The 11,614-nt window shown below is 39.0% G+C and overlaps 1 protein-coding gene across 1 annotated transcript in view; it reads right to left on the minus strand.

The window, feature by feature from the left end:
- LOC122079863 (GDT1-like protein 5) overlaps positions 1-10,415 on the minus strand; it is an 18,146-nt gene extending 7,731 nt beyond the window's left edge. The window contains exons 1-4 of the mRNA XM_042646616.1: positions 10,070-10,415; positions 9,893-9,961; positions 7,797-7,856; positions 7,645-7,692 (exon numbers count right to left, since the gene is read on the minus strand). Coding sequence (XP_042502550.1) covers positions 7,645-7,692; positions 7,797-7,856; positions 9,893-9,961; positions 10,070-10,090 — 198 coding nt within the window. The 5' untranslated portion in view covers positions 10,091-10,415. The remainder of the gene's footprint in view (positions 1-7,644; positions 7,693-7,796; positions 7,857-9,892; positions 9,962-10,069) is intronic.
- Between the last annotated feature and the right edge of the window lie 1,199 nt (positions 10,416-11,614).

Below are 11,614 nucleotides of genomic sequence, written 5' to 3' on the forward strand. Positions count from 1 at the left end.
CCCCCCCCCCCCCCCCCCCCCGCGCGGGGACAATGTTGAGCTCCAACTGAACAACCCCAAATACAAATAAAGATGAGCTCATATGAATCCCCCAATTACATGCACAAATGTAATTACAAAGCCCCCCAATTACAAGTCTGGTATTGACTCAGGATTTTTCACAAACACCTTGCCTGCATTCTAATGCAAAGGAATAGGGATTTGACAAAGTGCGAATTACCTCACTGGACTAATCCCACTACCGATTTCCCCGATGCATAGAAATCATCTCGAGTGTGCTCCAAACATCAATGCAATCGTCTCAGTTGCAAACCTTTCTTCACCAACTGAGAGTTTTGTGAGCTTGGATCACCTCTCCCTAGGTAATCCCACCAATGAGGCAATGACAGCTTTAATAGAGTCCAAGGTGTTCCAATGACCCTAGATGTCATCCACCATCACCTTCCTAGTTTTCTTGCATTTCAGCCCCTTTCTCCTCTTCTTTTTCTCCCACAAATATCTTAGGGATGCTCTCATCACTCTGTGAGCACACAGGAATAAATTGGGTCCAATTTGGACTAAAATGAGCTATAAAAACTCAAATGAATCTAAACCATCCAATTAGGGCAGAGGAGAACCAGATGAGCTCCAAATGGAATCAAAGAGTCTCTCACAGTATCCATACACATGTACAGTTGCCGGTGCTACATAGGCCGTCCATCAACTAGCCAAAACACAGGTTAATAATCAACCCCTTGGATTGGCTGACGGAAAATGGAAGAGCGAGAGGGCTGCAAGCCACTGAAATGGAATCTAGACACATTATATGCTGTACGTGCATAACACCAAAACAGTAACACATGGCAAGACGAATGATGACCATCCAATCATTAGTTCAAAAGACAGGTGGCCTCTTGGCTCTTGGATCGGCACCATTCCGTCTAGCATATTATAAGTGAACTGTAAGCCAATAAAATGGAATCTTGGCTAGGCATATCGTACATTGACAACGCATTTATCACCCACAAAAGGTGGATTGATCCTCCATCATTGATCGGAACACCAGAATGCGGGTGGGATATGAGTTCACCAATTGGAATATTCATGTTTTAAAGAATGCAAGTTGAATGCCAGCCGTCAGATTGGCATGGCAAAGATGCGGGACTCATCAGGTTTCTGCGATTGGCATCATCGCAGTCAATTCAGTATGTACATCTCTCACGCCATCGGGACCTCGATCCGATGTTGCGCATCACATGTTCTTTCTTGCTCCTGACCAACAGGAAGGCTCACATGGGAATTTCCTTTGCCCGTGTCGCACCTTGAGCTCCACCGTTAGATCGGGATCTGGCTCATTCGATCCAAATCAAATGGCCGATTCAATTCTAGAATTGACCAAAAATGTATAGTCAGGGGTATACTTGCAGAGAGCCCCCTAATCGTGCTCTTCTAAGTGGCATTTCATCGAGCATTTAAAAGGCTTTTAATGCCTTTACCACGGGAGCCCAAAACAAAGCCCTATGTCTCGCTTGCACGCATGCATGACACGACAAGCCAGCTGATGATGGCTGCCACTGCTGTTGCGTGCCATTGCAGTCGTGGCTGCACCTTGCCTGCACCTCATGCTGGTGCTCAAGGCCCTTGCACCTGGTGTGGGCATGGCTGCATAAACCTTGTGCTACTGCTACCGCCGATGCACATGTGGCCTATTGGCCCTACCTGGCTACCGCCTCAACCAAACATCAACACCTAGGCTGCCACCTCATATGCTACATCATCAACAAATCACACCATGCCATACCACCACTCTGCCACATCATCCATGCATGCCATATCGTCATGCCATGACGCATACAACATGGTGCATACCATCAATGCATGCCATCCATCATTAATTCACTAATAGTATCCACTCATCATATGATGCCACATCATCAAGTGGGACTAATGCAGGAGTAGATTACAAGTAACTAACTCCGCAGTTTACAACCCCAAACAAGACAAATAGGACTAGAAAACAAAGAAATAATACCATCAAATAAACCCCAAGGATACAATACCAATGCATGAGCAAAACCAGCCCAAAACCCAACCCGATAGGAGAGAGAAATACTTGCTATAGAGCTGAAGGGAGAGAGGTGCGGCCAGGTCTGTAGGAGTCCGATTGAGCTGCACTCTTGGGCATAGATAGTCCCCAGGGAGGGTACAAAAACCCCCAAAGTTGAGAGGATTCTGAAGGCTGGTTGTGAAGTTACAAGCTTTCTTGATTTTCTGACCTAGGAGAAATAATCGCAGGCTTCAGGAGAGAGAATCAATTTTGGTTTGTAACTTGGATAGATATGAACTTCTGAATACTCACAACAATCATATACTTCAACAGCAATAACTTTAAGATAAAATAGAAAGCTTTAAACAAGAAGAAACAAAGGGAAAAGTGGAGGAGGAGTGGCTGTCTCGGCCCGGCCTTCTCACCCACAGCTATCCCGGCTGTTCTAAGCAATTAACTGCAATTATTCTTTATTCAAATCTGAAATTATGAGTACATGGACTCCTCTATTTATAGAGGGCAGAATAGCAATCAAACTACTATTAGGAGCTAGTTTTCCAATAGGACTAGACACTCCTACTACAACTAGGAATTCAAAATAGGACTAGGACTTAACTTTATGACTCTAACATGGAGTAGGATTAACTAACTAATAGTCCATATAGGACTTTACAACCAACTAATGGCCTACTATGCCTTTATTGAATTAAATAGCAACTAATTAAACTAATGAATAAAATCTCGTTTTCCTACCTTCTACCCATATTTTAGGCCCATTAAAGTGGCCCATTTCAAAGAAAAATCGTGGGATCAAAGGCCCAACATATACATAACACAACCCAAGGCTTATTTGCAATAAAATAAGCCTAAGTGACTATCTACATCAGCTCTCCCTCTCTTAGAAAAAATTCGCCCTCGAATTTTGTAGAGTGTGAGGGTGATTATATCATGGTGCACGTCCCTCTTCAAGCCGTAGAAAAATTCAGGTAGCCCTTTGATAATAAAGATATAGTCTAGAATGTGAGGAGCTCAATCTTCAAGATACTTTAATGGGATGACAAACTCCACATGCTCAACTTCAACATCTTCGGATGTATCCATAGGGTCATCTACATATGCACCTTTGATCTCTTCAACTTTAATGCAATATAAAACTCTTTTGGTTCATCTACTTGGTGGTTCCTAATCGGTTCCATTAATGGTTCAAACACAACTTCATTCTTGAACTCCTTAGGATCTTCCTCTTGGCTGTTCACAATCATCACAATTGTAGTGTCAAGTTCCCTAGTCTCAACCTCATTGTCCATTGTGGCAACCTTGTTGCTTTCGACTTCTCTCACATGAGTCTCGTTGATGGGAATATCAATGACTAGTTCTTCCTTAACAATAGGAATGGCTGGAAAAATTTTAATACTAACCTCAACTTTTGACTCTAGTTCACTGGTCAGAGGTGTCTTCTCTTGTTGCTCCTTCGCAATAGAGGCCGATGATTCCTTCATGCTATTGTTAAGTGTGGGTGGCTTTTGGACATTTGGTGGAAGGAAGTACATGCTTCGTTCATGCTTAGATAGGTACATGCCTGCCAACTCATACTGCATATCGTCCCACGTTCTAGGTTTACATTCTTGAGCTTGAAGTTGCCTTTCACGGACTCTCCATTGCATTCGAACACAATCACTCATCTGGGAACATGTACATTGGCGTTTTGGTGTCTCTGTTAAGTTGTAGTTGTCAAAGTACATGTCCAATTCACGCATTCATTCAAGGAATTTTCCATGAAAATAACGTGGCTGATCATTAGATTGGGCAGCAGTAGATGTATTCTGATGGGAATCCTGTGGAGGGGAGAGCCTTCTTTGGAAATATACAGGGAGGTATTGTGTCACTAACTCGTACTTCATCTCTTCCCAAGTCCTAGGCTCATGTCCTCGAACTCAGAGTCGCTTTTCATGGACTCTCCACCAATCTCTAGCATGACCAATCAACCGAAAGCAAACAACTTGAAGCTTTTGTGTCTCTGTCAAGTTATAGCAGTCAAAATATTCCTCCAGAGAATCTAACCAATCAAGGATATAGAATGTATCCCTTTGTCCAGCAAAGTAACGAACAGATGAAACCATCTTCAGTTAGGCCCTGATAGATTGTTTGGAGCTTTCTTCAACCGTAGCTCTGATACCACTTAATGCAGGAGTAGATTACAAGTAACTAACTCCACAATTTACAACCCCAAACAAGACAAATAGAACTAGAAAACAAAGAAATAATACCATCAAATAAACCCCCAATGATACAATACCAATGCATCAGTAAAACCAGCCAAAAACTCAACCCAATAGGAGAGATAAAGACCTACTATAGAGCTGAAGAAAGAGAACTGCGGCCAGGTCTGTAGGAGTCCGATTGAGCTGCACTCTTGGGCGTAGATTGTCCCTAGGGAGGGTACAAAAACCCCCAAAGTTGAGAGGGATGGCTGGTTGTGAAGTTACAAGCTTTCTTGATTTTCTGACCCAGGAGAAATAATCACAGGCTTCAGAAGAGAGAATCAATTCTGGTTTGCAACTTGGACAGATATGAACTTCTGAATCCTCACAACAGTCGTATACTTCAACAGCAATAACTTTAGGATAAAATAGAAAGCTTTAAACAAGAAGAAACAAAGGGAAAAGTGGGGGAGGAGCGGTTGTCTCAGCCCGGCCTTCTCACCCACCACTATCCCGGCTATTCTAAGCAATTGACTACAATTATTCTTTATTCAAATCTGAAATTATGAGTACATGGGCTCCTCTATTTATAGAGGGTAGAATAGCAATCAAACTACTACTAGGAGTTAGTTTCCCAATAGAACTAGACACTCCTACTACAACTAGGAATTCAAAATAGGACTAGGACTTGACTTTATGACTCCAACATGGAGTAGGACTAACTAACTAATAGTCCATATAGGACTTTACAATCAACAAATGGTCTAATGGGCCTTTATTGAATTAAATAGAAACTAATTAAACTAATGAATAAAATTCCATTTTCCTACCTTCTACCCATATTTTAGGCCCATTAAAGTGGTCCATTTCAAAGAAAACTCGTGGGATCAAAGGCCCAACACATACATAACACAACCCAAGGCTTATTTGCAATAAAATAAGCCCAAGTGACTTATCTACATCAGGGACCCACACACCATACAATGCTGAATGACACCAAAACACCTCCACAACCCAAAACACTCAGATTTGCTCATTTTTTATCAATCATACGAAAAACTCTGTATCTCCCACATCCAGATTTGGATTGACACGATTCCAATTGCGTTGGAAAGAAGATCCAACGCATTACAACTTCAAGTTCATGCTTCCTTCCAATTCTTCCATTTGGCCTACTCAAATTGACTCCAAAGTTGACTCGTCTATGTAAACCTATGAAGTCATTTTTCAAACTTCGCACACACTTCACCCGAAGCTTCCACATGCTACCATACACTTCCAAACATCGTCAATCACTACTGAATGCTGCCATACACTGCCAAATAAGCCCGGAAGCCTCAGTAACACTGCCGAAATGACACATTTCTAGATCTCATTGCCATTACATCCCTGCACTGTCTAATCACTATCTAACACTGCCAGCACTGCCATGACACTTGTGTATGACTTCTGATGCTGCCAACATCACTATGCTGCCTCTTCCAGCTCTGCCTACGTCACTGCCAACTTGCCTGCTGCCAATATGGACACTGCTAGAGCCACACAGGTCTGCCTCTGCACTGACACTATCAATACACACTTGTACTACTTGCACTACCACTGTACTCTGTACTGTGCCATCTCAGACATCTCACTGCCACTACTCAACTGTTGAGACTGCTGGCTGTGCTGCCATGTCACACTGCCATCTGTCACTGACTGTGAGTGTGTTGCTCAACTTAATGTGTGGACAACAATGACAACAACAACAACAGCCAGAGTCTCAACAAGATGAGAATCCCCAAGAGTTGGATAAAAGCAGGACATTTTGTCCTCTTCCCTTTTCTTCTCCCCCCCCCCCCCTCCCCAGTTTTGAAATGAGTAAGATAGGTGGTGTATTAAGAAAAGAGAAGAGGTGAAATACAACACAGAAGCCATGTTCCAAACAAGCATGAGAAACAAAAGAAAAGGACAAGGGGTTGGAGAAGAAAAACATGGGGACTATCTATAAATCATAGAACTGGTAATCCCCCATTTCAGAAGCAACCCTAGTGAACAAAATCTCTTACCTGTTGAGCCAAAACCTATGTTAACAATTTTATATCTAGAAAAGTTACTAAGGCTCTCTTTGGTTTGATTTCTATTTGTATTTATTTGACTTATTTCTATTCTTACAAGTGTTTGGTATAATTTATAGCACTTATTTCTATTTATAATAAATTAGAATAAATCACAAATCACCTCTCAAGCTAATTGTGATTTGTGGCAACAAATCATCTATGTTGATTTTTACCACCTTAAATGAGCACATGTGCTAAACTACTCAAAATCAATGGTAAATATGTAACTTCAATATGTTTTATATTTTTCCAATAAAAAATCCCAAATCCTATCATCTCTCTTGCTCAAAGGTCAAAGCTGAAGGTGAAAACTGAAACCTATTTTCTCATTATATAATCTATTTTATAAATAGTAACCAAATGAATAAAATATTTGTGGTCCATAATTTATTGTCACAAATAATTTCTAAAAAATATTTACTAAATACAAATAGAAATCATACCAAAGAGAGCCTAAGAACCATATCGATAATAATTTAAGTCAAGGAGGTTGTCAACAGGACCTCATTGATCAAGGATCAGCTCAAGGTACCAACACAATGAGGTATTTACCTTGACAGAAAGAAGATTCATCAGGTTTGTTTACATTCAGATGCAATTATTGAAAGACAGTAATGGTTGTAAACATGGTTAAAGAAAACTATAGTAAAAAGGGGGGAAAAAATGCCAAAACACAGTAATGTCAAGAGAAAGATCCCTTCATGATCCAATTATTCATGCCACACGCGGTAGGATGATGTGGCAATTCTGACTGTTGGACAGATAGGGCAGGGTCTTCGCCACATGTCAATTTTAGAGCCAAATTCAATCATATACCCACCCCAAAATATATTGGCATGAGCCCTCTTCTTAGTCCATGTTGGTGTAGCCAAAGCTTGATGCATGTGCAAGGTACCCTGGGGCCTATCTGTCAACAAATTTGGGCCACCCCAACATTCCATGTGGAAGATATCTTAGGCGACCAAATAAGCCTTTCTCAGTGGGATGACTAGGAAACTTTGCCAAAAGAATTGTCAATATTTGTTTTTTCTGGTTTTCACTCTACAGCCAATGTTTGGAAATGTCTCATTTAACATCATACAAAATATATTTTCCCTTAAAAACATGTCATATTTGTGGAAAATATCCAGTAAAATATTGAAGTTATATATAACAAATTATACAGAAAATTTAATAGCTATATTAATTTAGAAGAAATATCTTTATCAAACCTCTAGAAAATCCAAACTTTTTTTTTTTTTGGGAGAAATATAAGCACTAGAAATCCATTGTTTGCATAAGCATGACTAAAACTTTAAATACATCCAAAGGATCTTACCAAATTTGGGGCAGCCCAGCCAACAACTACTGAAAAAATCGTCATCACCTACAATTTCAGTTTCTGTAGTCATGAGAATAAAAAGAAACAAAAGATATAGCAAAACTTAAACCAAATCCACAGAAAAAAAAAGCTGCAGGACATAAACTTACAATCAAAGCTCCAAGGCACCCTGATAAGACAAGCCTTCTTGGGTGGCGCATAGCCAAGATCTTAAAAGATGCATCAAGGTGTTAGAAAAATAAATCAATGTATTCAAGTTTTCAAATTATGCATGTAAATTATAAATTGGAATAACAGTTCTCATTTTCCTGACTTGTTTTGATAGAAGCAGATAAAAGCAAAATCAAGTCACAATAAGTACCATCAAATAACAATGAAATTGCTAAAACAATTGTCTATATTTATTAAAAAAAAAAATTGTTGATATGCGGACAGGGAATCATGCATTTGTTTCTTCCTACATTATAATTTGATGAAAGGTTGAACAAAAAAAATATCATAACACTTTTCCTTTCTTTTCTGCTACAAGTTCAGAAACCTTTATCTTGAAGCATATTATCATTTTGCAAGGTCGAAGGGTAGCCCAAAAAATAATAATAATGATAATCTAAAAAACCCGGTAATGATTTGTTTCCCTTGGGAAACCTCATGACAGTTTCTGATAGCAACTCATATAGATATATAAGGTAGTCTTGGAGTTTGGAGAGGGGGGAGATGTATTGAAACAGTAGGGTCATTGTCTATTTCAAAGAAATAGCTTTCTAACATGAGTTTTTTTAATACTATGTAATATGTAGAGTACGTCTCCAACCACCAATAAGTTACTTTATTATTTTTCTTGCCTTTGCAATTCTGAAGTTTGCTTCTGGACATTTCAGAATATTTTGAGCAACTTCCTCTAAAATTTTTATTACAAGCCCATTTTGACCTAACTTTTTTTTCTCCTTTATGCCAACAACTTAACCAAACCCCAATATTTTTTTCCCCAACATGTAAATGTAACCAAAACCTTATATTGCATGAAGTGGATTCTTCCTTTTTATCAATCAAAACCCCTTCCCAAGCTATAAAAGCTTCTTCCAAACCATACAGCTATCGGTATGTATATGATGATATCTAGACAGATGGATCCTATCTATATTCATCAATTGATGAAGTACCACATGAGTGGATATATAGGAATCCAAATCTGCCAAAATCACTCATGTTATGATTCTTCTACATACTAAGTCTCCTGTTCCGTCATCTGGCTTATGTTCTTCATGTAGCATTCAGACTGAATGACTCTATGGAATTACGTTGAGACTTCCACATATCAACACTCCCTCCTTTGCCACACCAAAACTAATATATTCACAAGCTCATTACGGATTTTGTCCTTCATCAAGGAATCCATTATGTTCTAGGATGAACTGCTGCCTCAGCTTTTATGTTCTTTTCAAATGACAATTATTTGAATTTTGAAAAAAAAAATCTTCACAGCTGATGGGTGCAAGGCTTGGCTCCCTCATCTTTCTTGGAACTAGTAACATTTTTATCCCTCCCTTACTCTTGTGTAAACTAAGATAACGCTAAGAATATGGGTTAGCTGCAGAAGAGGTCAGTGGAATCATGTTTAATATAAATTTGTCCCAGATTCTCTAGTGGAGAAAGAAGACATCGTTCCTCCTTTAAACTCTCCACTATTTATTCCCTGTAGATGACTTACTTCTTTGCATCACAAATATTCATGGGGAAAACAATCTCCAAAAATCCATTAACGAAGCTGCACCATGCATCCTGAATCGGTTAATTGCTGCCAAATGCCATCATTCAGTCCCCCCCACCACCCCTGAAAGGAGTTTTTGTTGTTCCAATTTTTTGTCTGCCTTGTCTAATTCTCTCTTATCAAGGAAAATAGAGAGCTGGAGAAATAAAATTAGTTCATATTAAATCACTGACCCCCAGTGCTCTAACTTTTCCAAGTTTCATGCCGTGCCATTATGTACATACGCTACCATGGAATATGAAGAATGTTTTGAATTGTAAGCAAGGAAAACTAGCAATTGGTGCTATCCCTAAAACAAACTTGAATCAGTTCTAGTAATCAACTTGGTAAATTACTGTTATTATCTTGTTTTTCCTCAATGCAGTTGCCCTTCCTATCTCAAAGTTTCACTTACCCTTCCAGGGAAAGCTTACCAATCATAAAGCAACTCAAATCAAAATTCAAAAAAACACAAGTACACAACAAAAATATTCTTACCGCAGCAGCAAAAAAGGTCTTGTCTCCGATTTCAGAGAGCACAGTCATAGCCAAAGACTTAGAGAGACCCTAAGAAAATCACAAATTCATACAAAAAAACAAACAAATTAGAAATCAATACAAGTTTGATTTTCTACAAAGCGAAGTCCAAATAGAATTTCAAAATGCATTCATTACCTGCACAACTGAGAAACTCATGATTGCCCAGTTGAAGAAAAGATAAACCCTAGATTTATGAGGAAGAAGATGATGATTGAGGAAGCAACTGAGAAAGATTGTCTAGAGGTTTTAAGAGTAGGTAAACGGCGAGTCAACCTTAGACTCAACCGGGTTACCAAAAATCTGATAAAGAACAGAGACCACCCACCAAACCACTTGCAAATATAGATATGATTTGCAGGTTCTTTGGTGGAATGTGGAAATCGGAATCTGTTCACATTCCCTTCTCCCCCGTGTGGTTTCTTTACGCCTCCGGTAATGGAGAAAGGAAAGATGCTTTCAGGTCGTCTCAAATAGATATTTCTGTTCAGTTTTTTTCTTTTAACTAAATTTGGTGTGGTGTCTGGTGTGGCTTTGAGTGGGCCCCATGTGATCTTCCGTTGCTTTGCATCTGTTACAAGTCAATGCTGTGACCCTTGACGGGCCTTTGTAAGCCCATCTCATCAGATGTAGAAAACTAATCTATTGGGTTGGAGTTGGGCTTTACCAGCCATGGTCTCCCATTTTGTGGCTATGCACATGCATGGTTAATTGGGAGGGTTGGCATGTTATGGGTCCCACATATAGGGGTGTCAATCGATCGGTTTGGACCTGTTTTGGTTTGTTTTCATCGTTTCGGTATGTGAATGAGTGAAACCAAAACATGATCTCATAACAGTGCACTGGTTTCAGCTTGGATAGTTCGGTTTCTTATCTGGTTTTTATTGGTTATATCGATTTCGGTCGGGTTTTAATTTTGGCTCGATATCTGATCTGATTTGATTTTGGTCTCACAAAAACCCTAGCTCATAACATGATTCAGTAAGGTCAAATTGGTTTGATTTGGTTCGATTCGATTCGGTTTGTCATTTGGGGCTAGGTTTTGATACCTCTTGTCCCACATGACAATATTTTAATGACTGTTGGACCTAAATGGGTTTTAGCCCATTATCTTATGGTGTCTAATTTGATGCCCATCATGGACAATCTTCTTTTGAAAGATTGTGAGAGAATATGTGAAGGAAAGGTTACAGAAGTGGTGGAGAATAATGCTTTGCATCTTACTGTTAATCATTTATTTAAAGGAAAAATACTCTTAGAGTCTTAGTAATAAGTTAGATTAGCTGTCAAAGTACACATCTCTATTGCATTAAAAAAATGCAAAAGGAATCTTTTGGAAGCAAATGAATAAATAATACAACCAAGTATTGCTCCATCTTCTTGTCAAATCAATGCTAAAGTCAAATTAAGGAGGGTGGAGGGCATAATTTATTAATGGTTGTGATATGCTTAGAATGAAATAATATTGAGTAAATATCATATTTTATAAGCAAAAGATTCTTTGCAAGGTCATTGGATGGGGGATGAGGGTCTACAGTGCACCCTTCTTACTTCATTTGACAATTGTGTTTCCCATATTATATATTGAAGAAGAAAAAATTTTAATATAAAATAAAGATGTGAATGTCAAGCGTTAAGATAAAGATAATATATAGATCTCGTTTGATGTAAAAACTAATAAGA

This window comes from Macadamia integrifolia, chromosome 5 (assembly GCF_013358625.1).
Source record: "Macadamia integrifolia cultivar HAES 741 chromosome 5, SCU_Mint_v3, whole genome shotgun sequence".
In the NCBI taxonomy this organism is placed as follows: Eukaryota; Viridiplantae; Streptophyta; class Magnoliopsida; order Proteales; family Proteaceae; genus Macadamia; species Macadamia integrifolia.